General features: G+C 39.3%; 1 protein-coding gene across 3 annotated transcripts in view; it reads left to right on the top strand.

The window, feature by feature from the left end:
- The window catches only part of LOC136446612 (double-stranded RNA-specific editase 1-like), a 158,459-nt gene that overhangs the window by 107,139 nt on the left and 30,783 nt on the right, over nt 1-20,537 (top strand). Inside the window, exon 1 of one of the 3 annotated variants that reach the window (XM_066445078.1) lies at nt 636-783. The exons of the other annotated variants lie outside the window; for them this stretch is intronic. Coding sequence (XP_066301175.1) covers nt 651-783 — 133 coding nt within the window. The 5' untranslated portion in view covers nt 636-650. Of the gene's footprint in view, nt 1-635; nt 784-20,537 lie in introns of those variants that run through there. 3 annotated transcript variants of the gene reach the window in all.

Raw genomic sequence — 20,537 nt, 5'->3', positions numbered from 1 at the left:
GTCAGGTGGTCCTCATTGTCACCAATCACACCAGAGATCCCCTTTGTCTGTGGGGAGATGTGCACACATCAGCCCAGTGATAGTGTTGCATTTTTCATTAACGCTCGGATGCGTTAGCGGCTTGGTGTCCCTCGCTTCCATCCGCCGGTGCTGGGTAATGATTCGTACCGGATTGATTGTCCACCGGAGTAACCACCCTCCCCTGCTACCCCGGCCTGCCGCTACGGTGCCTATTTACTTATTTACCGGGGCTTAATTAGTTTTAGGCAATAACATTGGGTTAATCAGTGGTGAGGGGGCCTGGCAGGATGTAGGGTGCTGTCCGTGGTGCTGAAACGGGAGCTGTGGTGGATTTGTATTGATCCTTGCTGTCCGTCACCGCCAAGCCGTCCGTTCCAGCTGCCTGACTTCTTTGTTCAGCCTCATCGCCCGCCCGGTCTGAAAGGGAGGCTGAAATTACTTTCCACGCATCCTTAGTCGGGTTTCCCTGGAAACCAATCAACAGCGGAGGCCACATGCTCCATCGCCACCCCGGGCTACGGATATATTGATCTGTGGGACAGACTCGTCGCTTAAAACTTTAAAGGCCTCGTCTGCACCCTTACTGTGTGCAGGGGATCCTTCAGTATTGCCGGGGACCTCCGAGCGATATGATGAACAATCCGACGTGCCTGTTCCGCGGCCTCCCCCCTCCTGTTCTGATCTGGGGGAGGGCCCCCTGGCAAGTCCGCCTCGTCAGACCCCCCCTGTTTCCCCCGTGGAGGTTCCGTTGGCCATTCAAAGGTAGGAGCCATTTTGTGGTGTTAAGCGCGCGCCAATTGCCGACAAAGACGGGGATAATGCGGGTCCGCCACGGCGTCGCGATGTGCAGATTGCCTGTAATCCCCACGGTGCTGCTCCGATACCTCCAAAGGGTTTTCCTCATCCCGACACAGTCAGGGGTAACCATGTATCTATAGATACAGATCTAACAGACATCTCCAGCAGACCGCAGGACAAAATTGGACTCTCGTTTCCAGCTAACTGGCATATAATCCTATTTATCCTGACCTTCCCGTTGGTAAATAGGATAAACTATTTTCCACCTGGGTCACGTTCACAACATACAGTGGGGAACCGCTAGAGGAATGGTGAAGTCAGATTACGTTATTACTGCAATAGATTGGATTTAGGGGAAATGATGACAAATTATGCATGCAGAATTATCTCAGTGACAATTTGTAATCATTTAAACGATTAGGCCGAATTTGAAATTCATTGCAATGATTCCCCAATATTACTCTGACGTATGTGTTTATAATCCCAGATTTCCCCATGTGCACTTTATTACATTGTATCCTGCATTATTTGAGAGCAGGATAAGAGTATAAAGGCATGGATTTTATGATATATTTATTCCTTCAGTGTCCAGATGGGAATATGCTACAGAGAGTTCTATAATGCCGATCCAGTGACCTGGAACGTAGCCCATTACGCTGGGTAAATACGGTGCTTCTGCTTCCCACGTCGGCTTAAGAAAGCCGGGAAGGGTTTAATTATACCCAAGTTGTTAACCATTCATCCAGCGAAGTGGCTTGTTCCCCAGCATGTCGGTGCCTGACTGTTCCCTTTGGAAAGGGTCTGTTTACTTCAAATGCAGTAAAGTCTTAAGTGCCACGTTCTGTTTGACTTTTCTTTGACTTGATTTTTAGAAGTTATATTTTTGAAGGTTAGGCATCCAGGAATTATTATTATTTCAATTCAATCATTCAGTCACTTTTTTTTTACAAACTGCAAAAGAGACCACTCGGGACCGATAGAATACGAATTTACAGACGTTTATACATCTTAGATCACTGTAAAAAGATGCTAATCCACACAAATCCTTGTCCAGTGTATAGATTAGCTAAAATGTAATGAATTATTAGACTGTGTGAGCTTGCCTGGAAGACTTGCAAGGATCGTTCAGTATCTCTTAAGAGTCATAAAAAGTCAACCCTGGTTGATGAAAAAGGCCTTTTTACATCATATTTGGAACTTATTGTGTTCACTTTCAAGAAGTTGTGTTAAGTACTTACAAGACTTATGAGAACTTAAATCTGTGTGTTGAAATGACTTTTTCACATGATATTTCAAGACAGGTTTGTGGACAACATTGGTCCCAAAGCCTGGACTTAAAAAGCAAAATATCAAGTTTATGTAGCATTGGTATGGTTTGAGTCCTAGCACGTAGCTTACAAATGTATGCTCCACACCATTGTATAGAACAGGTTGCAGTGGCAATGGTAGCAGACTCTGCCAGCAGTAAAAGGGAGAGATTGAATGACACATGTATTGAAACTGACATGTTGATTAGTGGTACGTACGCACTGTTTAATTCTCGCCCAAGATGAAGGCTAAAAACCAGGTATTAGGTTGATGAATGGGCATCCACAGAACCCAGAGTGAGGCTAATGGCAAGAGAGATGCACTATTGATTTTCTATTGTCCCCGTGTCCTTGGCAATTCAATTAGACAATGGAACGTTCTGGCTGAGTTCGATATTTTAAACACTTTGTGACAATTGGAAATGAACTTCTGAAAATGCCAGGTTCGCTGTAGAACGATTCAACGATAACTTCATTATCCCGCTAACTGCAGAGAATGGTGCTATTTGAAGTCTTTTACATAGAAGTTCTTTTCTGAAAGGTTTACAGTATCTTTTAAAAATTTTGTTAACTTTCTGTTCAGGAAGTATTAAAGGGAAGGGTTTGGGTGAAAACAGATTGATAGTAAAATTTGTTCCTTTTCTTCTTAGGAACGCAACACATTTTTCTGTAAACTAGCTTCTGTATTTTTATCGTTTACTATTGTTGCAATTTTACTACTGTATTCTAAAAGCATGTCACTAAGAGTAAGACAGATTTGTTTTCCTTGTCTTACCTTAACACCTCCTGGTATTCCCCCAAGATTTAAAGATAATTATCCTCTTTAAATAGGGCTTGACGATACATATTTTTTTTACATACGTTATTTAGTAGGATTTGTGTGGTCTTTTTAGAATGATGTTGACAGTGTGAGTTCATGTAATTGAACCTATCTATATGTAGATACACCCTAAATACAACCTTTTATTATGCTACAGTTGTTTATTGGTGTTGAGTTTTTAAAATATTTTTTCAAGTAATACTGTCCGAGCGTATAAAAACCTATATACACAGTATCATACACAAGTTTCTTAAAATCATATGCATAGGATTCCTTCTTATACAACTGTGACAAATACACCATTATGGATCGAGGTGCTTTAGAGCTCTGTCATACCACTTACTGTAGAGTTTTGGCTCATCCTCGGGATCAGGGTATGGTCTGAAATTGTCCCCCAGGGTACATAGGATTACGTAGTTCATAAAGTTGGACATCTTTTCAAAGTCTTTGAGTCCTCGGATTGTTTCGCGTCAGTGGAAAAGTGTGCTGGAAAAGCTGGATTGATGAAATGGGCATAGGTCCATGGAAAAGCAAAATGTAATGGTAACATCTGTATCAGTCCCCCATCTGTGAGTTAATTATATGGCAATGTATGAAAGACTTATTTCATTTGATTGATGTAGTGCAGAAGATTGTTTTTCCTAGGTATTAATTGATTTTGGCAAAAAATTAAGGTGCTTAATTTTACCGATTTATTAAATCTAATCTAATGTGTTCCTGTATTCTTGCCAAATAAGTTAATGAAATAAATGCCTATAATCAAGTTACAGGGAGAAGGAAAAATGATTTAAGGTTGTTAAGGTTGAACAAGTGTGTCATGTCACCACTCACTCACTCTCTGGTTTATCATCTGTTGTTCTCCGTGATGCAGGGGTTAGACTTGCTTGCATGAGTATGTAAATTGAATTCAATAAGTAAAAAAGACGTTTGATACATTTCATTTTAAGTCTCTCTTATAATCCACATACATACGTGGAAATACAATACCTAACAGAATATTACAACTTAAATGTACTTACTGTATCTTCAGTTTGAAGTTCAATGCCTTGCCCTATATGTGTAGCTGATTTGCCTTTCTGAAATCACTAATAATCTAGAAAGTGAAACGTTGCTATAGCAGTAGCTTAGGCTACAACAATTTCAAGCTGTGGTGTTGCTTCACATAGTTGATAGAAATAATGTTGAACTGGAAGATAGTTACTGTTTCGTGAAATCAGCACGGAAGGGGAAAGTCTGTACAATTTCAGGTAGTAAACAGAGTCAGATGCCAGTTTCCCTTCCAGCCCTTTTTTCATCTTTGAACTGTCTTCCTGACTTGAATTTTGACTTGAAAATGTGAATTTTGACTTGAAAACATCCAAGAACCGTGAAAATAAATTGGTGAGGCCTCACTCCTGGATACATTAGGAAGAAGTATAGCCGGCGATACAGACCACTTCTTCCTCCCATTTCATTTTGGGCTGGAATATTAAATTGCAGTTTAATAATGCCGGAAGCTGTATTGCGTTCCCTGCGGCGGTACTTTCTCTCCATTACTCAGTCCCTCCGTGCTGGGGTCAGTGAAAAATGGAGTTCTTCGCGTGCCACGACTGCTGAATTCCCGGGATTTCTCGCGCCGTGACCAGCTGTGAAGTGCACTAATCGATACCTTGTGCGCAACTTGGGATTAGAAACGTTGCAATCAGTAAAGTCTGATTTGAAAACGTCTGTCGTGGTGAGATTTCACCTTCTATGAATACCTGGAGAATCTCAGAAGCTTCTTCTAGGAAATTGAAATTACAAGTCATTTTTCCTAGAATTGGAACAAGACAGTTTTTAATTTTATTGTCCAGATGAACTACCTAAGCAGTTTTATAGGGATAAATTTGTGTACCACTAAAACTTCCCGATCAAACTGAATTCCTACTAGAAAATGAACACAATATGCAGGATTGTGTTTGTTATTGAATGATGATAGACATGTATTCCAATCGATGCCACATGCGTGACTTGGGATCGGGGCTGTCTCCAGGACCCGTCCTTCCGTCCCTGGATGGAAATTTGCTTGTTGGGACTGAAAAAAATTCAACCCTCCCAAAAATATCAATTTCATGAGATAAAACTGATGAAAATGTATTTCTAAGCTTAAAATGACAAATTTAACAAGTCAGCTCCCAAGCAATGAGTGGGACAGAAATTAAATCTGGAGACAGCCCTGTTTGGGATCTAGATAGATCTATTATTAAAACTTGATTTCAAGGCAGTAACTTGAGGTAAGATATCACCTAGAAATACCTGGAGAATTGAAGAGGCAGTACATGTATTAACTTTATTGTCCAGATTAACGAACAATTCAGTTTATAGTCATATTGTGTAGCAATAAAATGTCACGATCAACACAATTTGTGGGATTATGCGTTTGTCTTTTAATGATCTGCTATGCATTTTTCTGATCGATGCCACATGTGCGACTTGGGATTTAGATTGATTCTATTACTAAAACCTGATTTCAAAGTAGTAACTTAAGGTGAAATATCACCTAAAGATACCTCAGGAGAATTGAAGAAGCAGTTCTTCATGGACCTGCAAGTACATGTACTAACTTTATTGTCCAGATTAACTACCAAAGCAGTTTATAGGGATATTTTGTAGCAATAAAATGTCACGATCAAATTGAATTCATACTAGAGTTTGAACACAATGTGTAGGATTACATGATTCTAATCGATGCCACATGCGTGACTTGGGATTTAGATTGATTCTATTACTAAAACCTGATTTCAAAGTAGTAACTTAAGGTGAAATATCACCTTAAGATACCTCAGGAGAATTGAAGGAGCAGTATACATGTACTTGTACTAACTTTATTGTCAAGATTAACGACCAGAGCAGTTTATAGGGATATTCTGTAGCAATAAAATGTCACGATCAAATTGAACTCCTGCTAGAATATGAACACAATGTGTAGGATCGTTTCTTTACCATTGAATGATTTTGTTCTACTAGCTGATTGATACCAAATGTGCTCACTGGGATTTAGAATGTTTATTAAAACCTGATTTCAAATCAGTAACTTTTGGTGAGATATCACTTAAGTATCTAAAACTTTAAGGTTGTTCCACTCACATTGCACTGCTGGAGTAGTTATTGTTCAGATTAACGAGGGAGGCACTTTTATGGAGATATTGTACCCTTGGTCTATAATGTGTACGTACTAAAATATCATGATCAAATTGAATTCCTACTGGGATATGAACAATGAGCAAGAAATGCGTTTGTCATTGAATGACTTGTCACTAGTTGTAAAATGCATCTTGGAGTATCACTCGTAAAAATGACTCTTTCCTACATGATAGTACTTACATGAAATGTGACTAAAAGTTAAACATGTGGTGTCTTGTTCCATAGCAGATTACAAATTATGATAATTGTGACTTACATGAAAATAGGAATTCCACCAAAAATTAAACTCCATAATGATCTCTCATAATGAGATACCTAAAGTTACAGTTTCAATATGTCTGTGAGAAGAAGTCTTTAAAGACAAATCCTTACTACCAATCAAGACAGCTTCTTAAAAGTTATCATCTTCTGAAAGCCTTCTTGCAACTTATTAACCCTATCCAGACTGGGCTTTTTTGGTATATCTGGGACTGGGGGGGGGGGGGGCTGATTCGGCCCCCCCCCCTCATAATTTCCGAACGGTATGATGTATCATCACCAAATTTGTAGGGAGTGATATTCACGTCAAGTTTTATAATTCCTGTAATTTTGGTGACGTTATGACGTAATATGACGTAATTATGACGTCATCGATGTGATTTTATTGGCTAAATAGGGAATTCCCGTAATATCTAAAGATATTAAACAAAACGGTTTGTATTATTCATTTTAAGGTATGCAAGGCATACAACGTCAATGGTAAGTACGTTGACGTCAAAATGACGCCATAGAGTGACGTCATGTGTTGTTAGCGATCCCTTGGGATCCGCCATCTTGGATCGGCCATTTTGAAATTTTTTAAAATCCTTTTTTTCCACTTATGACCCCAAAGGACACTGAAAATAGACTAGAAACGTTAATCTAAATGTTTCTGATAAAGAAAATGTCAGGTATTGACGATTTTAAAGGCAAAAAAGCCTGCTGATACCTGAAATAGTGATATAGTCCGCCATCTTGGATTTTGACTGATTACGTCATCAAATTAGCATAAATTATGAATATTAAATCAGGAAAGTTACATCTAATTACATATAATGTTATACATGTAGGAAAACTAGTGTAGTTGTGCAAGAAAACCTGAGAAATATCATTGTTTTCAAAAAATTTTTTGCATAAAATGCCTGTCAGAAACCCGTGGCCATGGCAACATGAAAAATGATAAACTTTAACCATTAGTATAAAATTGTTCCCAACAAAATTTTAGGAAAAGTCACCAAGTTTGGTAGTCGTAGCATACATCGTTTGGCAGTAATACGATGTCAAAGTTGCCGCGGGCACTTTTAGCCCCCCCCCCCCCCCCCCCCCAGTCTGGATAGGGTTAAAAGACCAGTAGTCAAAACCTAAGCAGCTGTAATTTTTATGTTGTCTTTTTACGGTGGCTGGGGTATTGATCGACACAGTTCGGTCCCTAGATGCTTCCCCAAACCCTCGGCTTGAACAGCTTTCCAATACGGAACTAATAGCTGGATATTAAGTAGGATTTACGTGGATGAGAATTATTGCAGAGATGCGCACACTTGAATAATTGTCATGCAAGAGTGCGGCCGACTTGTCATTGTTACTTTGACAACGGGAAGCACCGCTTACAGGGGCAATTTAGAGTGAAGTCAGGCAGAGGATTATGTTGTCTTAGATATATCACACACGACAAAATAGAGTCCTGTAATTTACAAAGTCTATATAGGTCAAATAACTTTACTGTATATATGTGCCTACAACAGGCATACTGTGAAAAAACTATTTCGTCTTAGATATATCACACACGACAAAATAGAGCCTGTAATTTACAAAGTCTATATAGGTCAACTTACTGTACTGTATATACATATATGCACCTACAACATGCATACTGTGAAAAACTATGTCGTCTTAGATATATCTCAAGCGACAAAATAGAGTCCTGTAATTTACAAACTCTATATGTCAAATTACTACACTGCATATACGTTGATGAAGAGTTTGTGACTTTGCCGTGTTCAACCAATTTTTCTAGTTCATTGTATGTAAGTACTGATTAGTTCTGCTAGTTCATTCTAGTGACGCTGAAGAAGAGTGATGGATGTCACCTAAAACGTCCGGAAATAATCTCTGTCATTTATCCAGTAGTAGAGTTTGAATTGTATACTAAGCATACTATAATGTGCCTACAACATGCATACAATGAAACACCTGTTGTATCTGTTAGCCCTTGTTTATGTAAAGATTTTGCAATTTCGGCCTACAGGTACATTATACCTGACTGTATTCAAGTGTTTCAACCTTCTGGTGTATTATAGCCATACATGTATTCAGTCTTAGGAACTTTCAGGATTTCCTTCAAACTTTGTGACAGAACTTTAGTTGGTATTGATTCTGCTTTACGCTGCCAGAAATATGAAATAGGCGATTTTTCACAAAGCTATCCCTTACCCCTAACCGGCCTGTAGTGTGCCCGTGGGAGTTGTTTATTGTCTGTGTTTTATATATAAAGCCAGTTTGGAGCTGTATTCAACTATAAACCAAGCAAGGAAAATTCCAGAATGGAAAATCGATAGATAGGGTATGGACTATTGTCTAACCAATCAAAGGTGAAATGAAGTTACTGTCTTTTCCTGCTATTTTATTAATATTTGATGCATTACACAGTCATATAGTCTGATGCTGGTAAGGAATCAAGTAACCAAGAAACTTTTACATCCTCAGACGTATTCTCCTTTTTTTTTTTGTCCGTATACAATTTAAGTATATATGTAGTTTCCAAAAGATAAAAAATGATAATATATAATGTCTATGATTTTTTTATACATGTATATTACCTACAGTCTTAGCATCGTATGCTTGCAAACTGACAGCACTGTTTGGATGTTCGTGCAAATATTCTGCAAATTCAGCTGTCTTCTTACGGAAAAGGCCATCCTAGCTCCTTGTCGGCGTTTCGTTCTATCACAGCCTGCTTGAAAATTCTACCGTATCAAAATGATACGATGACCCACGAGTCTACGAAAAATTTGAATGAATATCAAATGTGAAAATGCAGAAAAAAGTAATAAAAAAGTAGTCAAAACCGTACGATGATCTAGGACAAATTTGAATGAATATCAAATAAGAGAAAGCAGAAAAAAGTTCACAGAAAGTACTCAAAATCGTACGATGACATACAACAAAAATATGAATGGATATGAAATGTCAAAATGCAGAAAAAAGTACTAAAAAAGTACTAAAAATGTTATGGTGACCTACAACAAATGTGAATGAAAGTGTAGAGAAGATAGTTCGAGCTCACAGAAGTGTGAGTAGTTCTGTCCTTGCCAAGGCCAGGTTAATGTGTCCACAGTTGGAGCAGCTGGATGTAGTAAATACTGATGATGAACAATCAGAGTACCGACCTGTAGGCACTCCCACAGCCATTACTGCTGGGATAATGATTAAGGGGACTTCTCATGATGCAACAGAGGGAAGATATAAAACCTACCCAAAATCATACCTTTAGATTTACATGCATGTGTGTCATCTGCAAAAAGGCTCTGATTATCTTGACTGTTAGCACACTCAAGAAATCAATTACTGGTCAGATAATGATGAAGGGGACTTATCATGTTCCGATGGAGGGAAGACGTATAAAAAACTCATCCAGGAAGGTCCTATGTACAGATAGAAAGCATACTCTTTTGGATCTACATGCATGTGTGTCATCTGAAAAAAAAATGTTCTGATTATCTTGACTGTTAGCACACTCAAGAAATCCATTACTGGTCAGATAATGATGAAGGGGACTTCTCACGAAGCAATGGAGGGAAGATCTACCTCTCCAACCAAAGTCAGGTACCCATTTTTACACCTGGATGGGGTGAGGAAAGTCGTGTTAGGTACCCTTCCCAAGGGCACTACATCCGTTGCATGTCAGGGGGTTCGAACCCAGGATCTCTGGGTTCTTGTCCAAACACCCTAACCATTACACCAACACGACACCACTTTACTTCACAACCAAGTCTAAAAATCCCCCTAATGCTACACAATGGTCTGTCCCTGGATGTCCCTTAGCTGGCCATGATGCTGTTCCTCCAAGCTGAAAATTGGGTTTGTTTAGAGAAGACGAATAGTGCGCCGAGATAAGTGGTTCCCGTTAGCTCCATGACAGTGACGCACTTAACCTTTAAAGTCAGTCCTCGGGCGGCGGACACGCTGAGCCCCATTCTGTCACAGATCTGTTTTTACTTGATCAGGATGGAAAACCAACTGGGCTCTAGACGAAAAGGTTTGGGAATATGAGAAATGATAGTAATAGGAGTGACCAAAGTTATCACTTTTGTTTAAAAGTTATGTCTGCTAGAGTTTAAAAAATACGGACACGCTGAGCCCCATTCTGTCACAAATCTGTTTTTGCTTGATCAGGATAGAAAACCAAAAGGGCTCTAAATTAAAAGCTCTGGGAAGAGGAGAGACCATGAAAGTTTAACTTCTCCTCTGTATGTATACATGTAGCTTTACTGAAAGCAGGGCAAAGTTGCAATGTTATAGTAACAGTTAGTCTATTTCTGCTTGATCATGGTCGCCCTGATGGATGGAAAACCAACTGGGCTCTGAATGGGAAGACCATGATGAAAATTTAGCTTTTTCTCTTCTAATGTGTATCGTCTTGCCACAAGCGGGGCGAAGCTGTACTGTTAGAGTAACAGTTACATGTACATGTGGGAAGTCTAGTTCTGTTTGATTAAGGTCACACTGATGGATAATGAAAATCAACTGGGCTCTGAATGAAAAGCTCTGAGAAATAATGGGAGAGACCTTGAAAATTTAACTTTTCCCCTTTGTATGTATTTTGTAACTATAAACAGGGCAAAGTTGCAATGTTAGAGTAACAGTTAGGAGATATATTTCTGCTTGAACAGTGTCACACTGAGAGTGTTTCTTTTGTGTCCTTATGACAGACGGCATATCATAATTTTGTTGGAAACCAGCTGCATTGTACTAGTCAGACTGACTTGTGCTATTACACGCAGCTAGGTGCACCCATAACGTGAGTCTAAAGACAAGACAAACCATGTCTATTTTTCTCTATCAGAAAAAGAATCTGTAAGTCTGTAGGCAAACCATGAAGTAAATTGGGGATCACAGAACCTGTGACAAGAAGTGTCTACTAGTAGATATTTATTGCATCAACGACCCTCATTGTACTAAGCCGTACCCCCAGCTGAGATTGCCTCCTTACAGAACTTGTTAGGGCTGACGTCACTAGCTGACCTTGAAAAAATCCTCTCACTGTGATGTATTAGGGGCTTTGGGTTCATTGCACTGTGCCTCCAGTCTTGTCTCCAGTGAAGATAGATTGATTATTAGGCCACACCATTTTAATTTCTTGGTTAACGGAATTTAAAAAAATGCTAGATTGGAAAGTCAACAGGAAAACAGAATCTTAGAGGAATGTTTGCACACAATTTCAGGGAGTGAACAGGGTCAGGTGCAAGTTTTCACCCCAGCTTTCTGTTTTCATGATTTTTTTGTGCTAAAATTTAAAGAAAAAATCCGTTAACCAAGAAATTAAATTGGTGTCGCCTTATGGACTGTGATGTTAAGGGAATGCTATTAACGTTTTGTGAAGTTTGCTCCTTGGTTCTGTCAAATTTGCAGAGGTTTGGGATACTTTAACCCTCTCCCTGTTGCCTAAACTCTGTAACCAATAGGGACTTGCAATTGGGTGCCAAATGGCTACTTCAGAGTGCTATAGGTAAACGGAGTCTACTTTTATGTGTGAGAGGCAGCAATCATACGTCTTCATTTTGTGAGGGGTTTTCCCTAGATCCCGGAGCTTAATTTGTCTTCCGTTTTAATTTGTACCTTGTCAGTCTTACTGATTGTCCAGATGTCACCTCTCATAGCTCCAATGTGTAATCAAAGACTGCATCATTTAAAAGAACAGTGTTATCCAGGCCTTCTCAAGAATGTCTTGAACTCCAAGATATCGGAAGTGTGCATTCCCTTGGGACTAATTGGCTGCATTAGTAGATTCAATTCAATATCTCTTAGAGAATCTATTCAAGTTCATTTTCTTAAAATGCGGCAGTCCTAAACTTACTTAATACTTACTTTGGTCGAGCTCCCGCTCAAACCAAACTTGAAAGCTTTCTCCACCCCACCCAATCTTCCATCAGGGACTGTATTTCCTTCACTTCAGTAAGGTTAGTGTCAGCTCTTAGTGTGTCGATAAAGGTGCCTTTTGGTCTTCCACGGCTTCTTTTCCCTTTTGTGGGTTCCCATAACACTAGTCTGGAGGCTATGATATCCGGATGTCTGATGCAATGAGCAGCTAATTTCAATCTTCTTGCTTTTATTTTTTCTGAAAGGTACCACTTTGGGATTACATTTTGTATGAAAATTGATGTTACCAAGTGATACCTGTCTTAAAAAGAACAATTTTATCAAGGCCTTCTCAAGTGAATCCATGTACCTGGCTATCTGAAGTGTGCATACCTTGGGGATAACTGATTGGCTGCCTTAGTGGATTCAATTCAATCCAATATCTATTTAGATCTCTTAGAATGTACCTATAAAGGTCATTTTTTAGAATGCGTCAGTCTTATAGACTACCATTTGTGATCATGAAAGTTGATGGAGACACTCTTCACCGTGGCAGCGGGAAAATCACAAAAATAAATTTTTTTACCAGTATGAGTATTTCTCACCAAAACTGACATTTTTTACCCTGCAAATTTGTCTATATTTTTACCCTCAATCTTAGAAATTATCTGCAAATTAGCTGGGTATTTTGACAACTTACTTAAAATATAAGGTGTCAGTAAATGTATACTTCTGATAATGAAGAAATTCCTGCTAATGCTGGCTGCAGTATCTACATGTACTTTGATGCATTACCTTTATTACTACTGTGCCTTGCTTATGGGACTCTTATTAGGTCATACATCATAAAGTTTATATTACATGGATATGCAATATAATCAATTAAATGAGATGGAAAAAAACATCAACCGGGTTTTGATGGTATCATAAATATGCAACAGTCCACCGATACAACACCTAAGGTCCTTGAGTTTAACCTTCAATGTGCTGAGGTATACCTGTTTGGAATCAAATTTGTATTGTTTATTGGGTTAGGCAGTAGGGAGAAGGTTAGGGTAAAGATAGGCAAAAGTTAAGGGAAGAACTTAACCCTCAAATTTTTTTTCGGTCTCCCTTTTTTGAATAACTAAAAGACTTTGAGTCAAAAAGGTTTGTAGTGCTAGTTGAATTTCTCATGGTTTGAGCTTATCCTAGATCTAACAGGCTACAATACCGGTATTTGCAACCATGGACATCAAATGCAATATAACAGGAAAATCTTGTTTTATTTCATTCTCCTTTATTCCTGTAATTTAAAGCCTAAGAATTGAAATTGGTCAAAATTTTGTTGCTGTCAGTCAGAGACAGGCCGATATCAATCCATCATACGAGAGGTCACTACATTACAATCAATCATCATGGGGACATAGCAGCCAATTCGTCCCCTGAAGTGTCAGGGGAGCGAACATAGCAGCCAATTCGTCCCCGGAAGTGTCAGGGTGACATGGCAGCCAATTCCTCTTGGACAGTGATTGAGAGGCTGGTGTCAGTTCATGAGCAAGGCCGGCGTTCACTTGCTGCCATGTCAGATGCAATTTGTATTCTGGCTCTGTTGTAACATCTACTAACATAATTCCACCAGGGTACATAATTCCACCAGGGTACATAATTCCACCAGGGTACATAATTCCACCAGGGTACATAATTCTGCCAGCCTGAAAAGATATGTCCAAACAGATCTCCAACCCATGGCCAACGTCCCTCAGTATAATGCACTCCTGTACATGCTAAACTATGCACACCTAGGGGCTGCTATACTAGAGATACAGTATCTCAAACCCACTGTTTTTCAGAGTGTGGATTTACAGTATGTAACCCGATGGATTAATGTTAATGAGGGTTACTCTCTTAGGGATATCTTCAGAAAGAAAAAGGACTGATTCAGAAAAAAATTGAAACCATCGAAGAATAGGATTACAAAGTTCTTAAATGATATGATAGAGAAGTTGAGAGAAATGAAGACAGATTGCCGTGAAGGGTTTGTTATCTTGCCATAAAACATGTCAGCTGAACAATGGTTTGAAACAAAGGCTATTGTTGTAGAATTTGGCAGAGGCGGCAACAGCCCTGGAACCGTCAGAGACAGATGGTATTAATGACAGCGTGTGGAAGACAGATGCTTTCATATTGCTGAGTCCTGTACCTAGTCATGTTCATCATGATGTCTAGTCCCGGGGATTCTTAAGGTGCAATAGGTTCGTCTTTGAGAAAGTGAATCAGAAATTCATGATTATGAGATGACTGATATTGATAAGAGTGATAACAAGATGCATCTTATCATGCAGGTGTTGTGAGCTGAATTTTTCAATGGCTCTGTTCAAACCTTTGGAATACAAACAGAGATATATAGATGCAGAGGAGGACAGATATAAATTGTATAATTGAAGAGAAATGTTTTGCACAAGATTGTCCACAGATCATCATTGTTCCCTTTATAGTTTCTAGTAAGATTTTGTAGGGGAAAAACTATTGAGAAGTAGATCAAACAAAGTGAATTTGTTAAGTGTGAATATTAAGGGAGAAAAGAAAGATGCCATAGCCTTTAAGTTGGTAGTTGACTCTTCTTTTGTTGTCTGTAAGTTAAAACAGTATGGTGCCTGCAATTTATATTTGGGTATAACAAATATACAACCATTAGATATGGATACATATCTAAAGTTTGAAGAATGATTGTATTCTTACTGAAGTTCATTGACAATTTATGATTTGTCCACTTCAAGTTCACAGTGTAGTTAACAGAAGCACTGTGTCCTTATCTGACTTCGTATAAGCCGAGATGACTTGAACATATCCTCGTTTATCAAGCAGCATCCTTCAGACAAATGGCTTTGGTCTGAAACCCGGGGGGAAATCGGTGTGAACACCCTCCCAGCGGAGTCGAGCATTGATCTGTCCATTTAGCACACTGATTAATTCTGGAGATGGGAGCACCAAGAGGAGTGCAGAGCCCCCCCCCCCCCCATGGCTTTAATTAAAGTGGTCCCAGGGGATTGGAGAGTCTGAATTGGGGTCAGGAGGTGAAATCTGTGTCTTGGCTGTGGGTTTGGAGAGGAAATTAGGACTTGTGTAGTAATTTGTCCGGGCATTCCATTGATTATGCTGGGAACTTCCATACTCTATTGGTGGCAGCAGTTTCCTGTGGGACCTGTAGCTCTAAGATTAAATGCTGCTTCCACAGCTGACCTTTAAGTATAATCCTTATGTCTTAATGCCAAACGCTTTGGTCAATCTTTGTATGCTTACATGATATGAACTGTGAAAGCAAAAAAGGGAAAAAGGAACTAAGTACAAATGTTTCAACGATGGCAAGTGTAGATGTGCAAAGGTTAGGTGTGACAGGTTGTTCAGTGTAATAAAACTAGCCGCTACCACAGTACACTGTGTACCTGCCAAGCTGGTATTCTGTGCCATGTGCCAAAGGGTGGTTATACTGATACAGCTATCACATTCTAATTTTCATAGCTCATACTTGATGATGATGATTATGCTGATGAATATCATGATCATAAATTGTCTTCAGCAGCATTTGTTGGAGATATGTCCCATAGCTGCACCATCCCATAGTTGTGCATTTCAAAATGTACCTTACAGCCAAACAGCCGTTATGGTAATTTAAAGTTACTTTTAAAAAATGGGCTTGAGGTTATGTTTGTATTGAGTATCACTGAAGCCCTTATCACTAGAAGTCTTTGCAAGCCACTGGAACTAAATTGAATCTCTCTTTTTCTCTTCCCCTCCCCAACACTTGGTGCTGTCCATTCTTGCTGACTGATGTACAACCACCTCCTGTCCCTGCTGTTCATCTGTGAACCACTTCTGGAAATGGCAACAAACACTACAGGTAAGAAAGACAGTCTTAGCTTACCATACTCTTTTTCTTGGCTCTAACACAGTTTCCATTTTCAAAGAAATGTCCGTTTGAAACTTGCTTTGTTCTGCTGATAGAAACTGGACAAAATCTGATCTCAAACCACATTATTATGTCATTTAACATTATCAACTTTCAGTTCAAATTAGACTTTCATTCTCAATCAGATGGTTTCCCTAATGTTCATTTGAAAATGGAAACAGTTTAGTGTTTTTCTGAAGTGGGGTTATGTTTCATCTAGCCACAGGGAAGGTAGTATAAAGCTCTTTGTCCAAAAAGAAGTTCCAAGGGAAAACGGTGTGATGCTCACGTATTGGAGCGTAATAAGTGAATCTGAAATATCCAGGTTGGCAGGTTAAATATATAGCTAGCAGCTGGAGAACTATTGGTATTTCATTGATGAATGTCTGGAGTGAACCGCATTCTTCAATATAAAAGGAAAATGAATGGAAATCACCTCCAGACTAATGCAAAGTTTATTGCACCTGCGGTCTGTGGGGTTTGCTGTTATTGCTGTCAATAAGGCTGTTCTGGGTTTTGATTCTCGTGACGTCACATGTCTGGCCATATTGAGCTGTTTGCCAATAGCCAATTTTGTTAGGCTAAGAAATACTAGTAAGAGTTGATGGACCATTTCTTAGCACATACCATTTTATTTCCTTGGGTCTCAGATGTTTTTATGTAAAATTATTGCAAGAGGTCAGCATAGAAATCAAGAACTAAATTGTTGTGGCCGTAGTGAGTTATTGGTCAGTTTTAGGTTAATTTTGGAAGCAGGTCTGGTGCCCGTGATAGAGAAGGGTTAGTGGGTCGGGCACGCTGGCCTAGTAACCCGGGCGGAGATGTCAGCTACAGACCGACCAGTCATGCAGACTGTCATTTAATAAAGACACCCAATTTCCCCCTGGCCTTGTAGGCAATTTACTGGCAACTCTTTCTTCATAACTCACTTTCAGAAAGAGGTTAGGGGAAGTAGGAAGCCATCCAAGTTATGTCGGTAGCTTGACTGTTATCTCTTGATAGCAGTGGTTGCGGTGCAGGAAAACGAGCTTCTATCATGCTGAAAGTGATTGTCGGATTTGTGAAACGTTCAAGGTATTGTCAAAATGAGAGCTTGAATATACGTCGAAGGGGCCCCAAATTGCATTGTTTCATCGAGACCTCAATATCTACCGACATGCAAGAATTTATATAAATCCATCAAAAGGATCTTGAGTTATAGCCATGAACATACAAACACAGACAAAAGCAGTACCCCTGCCTGAGGTCACTGACCTCCTTCCCTGAGGTAAAAAGAGGTCTATCTCAGAATAACAGTCATCAAAGAGAGTGGTAGTGGAGCTGTCCTCGGTGCTGAATATGATGATGTACTGTATAGTGATAGAAGTGATTTACTTTTTCATAGTATTTCTCTTGTAATGACTTTAAAGGTTGGACAGAGATTCAAAATCCATCTTCAAAATTCTGAATTACTTGTTATGCAGAGGCCAATGGAGTTTATTTTATTATGACACGTACACATGTTCTTTTCTTCCCCTTACAAAGGTTTCAGATGGTATAGACACCCTTTGAATATTTACTTAATTCTTTAACTTCAGTTTTTAACACGTCGTCACCACCTGTCAGTTCGTACAGTTATTGCCCTTTTTTATCTTTGTTCAATATGCACCGATCCCTTTAGTTCAAAATGCTTACATACATGTACATTACTGTAAATCTTGAAAATTTCATGATGGTTTTATTTTCACGGCTTTTGCAGTGAAGAGGTTTTGCATTTACAATGTACTGTGCTACAAAATTATTTCAACCAGTGATTTGAAACAGACTAAAACCCTCCTTTCCTCTTCTACTGCGAAAATAAGTCCCTGCTAAAATAAATGAATATACAGTAAAACGCCAGCAGGAAGTGTACACGGGTGCCAGGAAAGTTTTCCCGGACAGGTGTTTCTGCGCGCCCTGACTTTCACGGTGTCGGAGCCCATCTGCAGGTCCAAGGACTATTGATTACCTGGGGCCAATGGAGCCATGCTTTATGGAGATATGGCTTAATTACAGCCCATTGTATATGGCCTGGAGTTGACAGCGCACTGCGGGGAGACCAGTTGTTCATTTTGCAGCATGAAAGGCCGTCATTGATTAAATTGCATTAGGAGGCTGTCAGCGGACTGCCCTTTTTAGGGCGTATGATGGGCACTGCCCTGGAGGCGGCATTTGTTTCCAGGATGGTTTGGTAGAAAAGGATGTTTCTCATAAAGGGAAGCAGCTTTGTACAAGCTGTAGCTGCAATCGGTTGATTGCATTGTCATGTACTCACAGCCGACACGTTTTGAACAGTAACATAAGATTAGGATTAAGTCCAGATTCTTGTCGTAGGAAATGTGTAACAAGATTTCATTATAAGAAAGATGGAAATGAACTTAGTGTTTAACTGAATTACTCTTTGCAGGTAATCCCTAACAAGATTTCATTTACAGGAAAAATTAAATGAACACTGTAATGTTCAACAGAATTAAAGAACCTTTCAGAGACCACAGAAGGCATATGTTTTCAACCATCCCTTGAGATATTTCTAAGATGAGCACTCGTCTTTGACATTCAAGTTTTAGTTTCAGGCTTCAAGACCTGTCAGTCTGTACTTACTGCTATGAAGTGTGACTTATTTTTGGGTCACTGTTAGTTGGCCTCCTGCTTATTGAATATTAGTGTGTGGATGGTACTTAGTCTGGCATTTGATACCCTTTTAGCAGAATAAATGATGCTTTCTGGCCATGGCGTGAAAAACACAGGAACACATGATTGTACTCCTTATGGCTTAGACTTTTAGTGAGGTCAGTTTCATAAAACGCAACTGAAAATGGAGAACTCCCCTTAAATCTTAAAGTTAAAAGAAATGTCATCCGAGATATTGATACAAAGGCCTGTAATACAATATCAACCTCTACCCAACTTTGCCACAGTAGAATCTGAGGCGGTATCAGTATAACACTTCGAACTGTTACCCTATATTTGAGGAGGGTCATCCCCTGAAAAAAATTTTTATAATCTGAGATATTGATACAAAAGTCCTGTAAAACACCTTTAACCTCTACCCAACTTTGCCTCAGTAAAAAGCGAGCTTAGATGGTATCAGTTTAACAGTTCAACCATTCCTATATCTGAGGAGGGTCATGAAACCCCCTGAAAAAGATTTTTATAATCCGAGATATTGATACAAAAGTCCTGTAAAACACCTTTAACCTCTACCCAACTTTGCCAAAGTAAAAAGCGAGCTTAGATGGTATCAGTTTAACAGTTCAACCATTCCTATATCTGAGGAGGGTCATGAAACCCCCTGAAAAAGATTTTTATAATCCGAGATATTGATACAAAAGTCCTGTAAAACACCTTTAACCTCTACCCAACTTTGCCAAAGTAAAAAGCGAGCTTAGATGGTATCAGTTTAACAGTTCAACCATTCATATAGCTGCGGAAGGTCACGTCGCCTGTAGCAGGTGGTGCTATAATAGAGGGATTGATAACCGGAGAAGCTGGTTTACTGGATGACAAATGTGGGGTGACACGGAGGCACGCGCCCGTAATAGAACCATTGTTATTGGCCAGAGAGCCTCCGACGGCCTGCCTGCAGGAAAAGGAATGCGCGTGAGCCCGCTAATCGATTACACAACGGGACGGGTTGATGAAATTTGACCCCGCGGGCCACGATCCCCCGCCTCTGGACGCATCCTGTAATAGAGTAATCATTTAAGTGGGGAAGCCACTGTTACTGCATATATCGGTAACACTTAGTCAAGCTGATACTAGGCAGAAACTGTTTGGGAGCAACGACCTCAGAAGCTACTCTCTGTATGGAACAGTGAACAAAGTGTAAAGCATGTCACACAAAAATTCATAATTCTTTACATGACTTTATGAAAAATCTCTTAGGGCCACATAATCTTATTTCATTGTGTGCAGCATAAAGACAGAAAGCTGGAGAAAAAATATTGAAACTGACCTTAAACTGAATGTACCAAGGTACACACTTCCTTGTTAGACTGTTTTTATTGCAATATTTTTTACTAATCTGAAAGCCAGTGGATTGAATTGTAATGGCCATGGTACTGGCTAATATGAAAGACTCGAATCGTTTCAAGATTTTGTAAAAGTTCATGATATACAGTCATTTAGTTTGTAGGGGGAAACTGCACTTCTTTCCGAATTAATTTCTTGACCCTGTAACAGCAAGTTTAGATTTGTGAGTGACCCAAAGTACCATTGATTAACCTCTTTCATTATTGCCCATTCCAATAACACAATTTACCCTTACAACAAGCTTCACTTAAATTGATTCAAGATTTTGCAAAAGTTAGTGATATATATATAGTTTGTAGGGGGAAACTGCACTTCTTTCAGAATTAATTTCTTGACCCTCTAGCCGCAAGTTTAGATT

Source organism: Branchiostoma lanceolatum, chromosome 12 (genome assembly GCF_035083965.1).
Source record: "Branchiostoma lanceolatum isolate klBraLanc5 chromosome 12, klBraLanc5.hap2, whole genome shotgun sequence".
NCBI lineage: Eukaryota > Metazoa > Chordata > Leptocardii > Amphioxiformes > Branchiostomatidae > Branchiostoma > Branchiostoma lanceolatum.
This window is presented reverse-complemented; position numbering and strand designations above follow the sequence as displayed.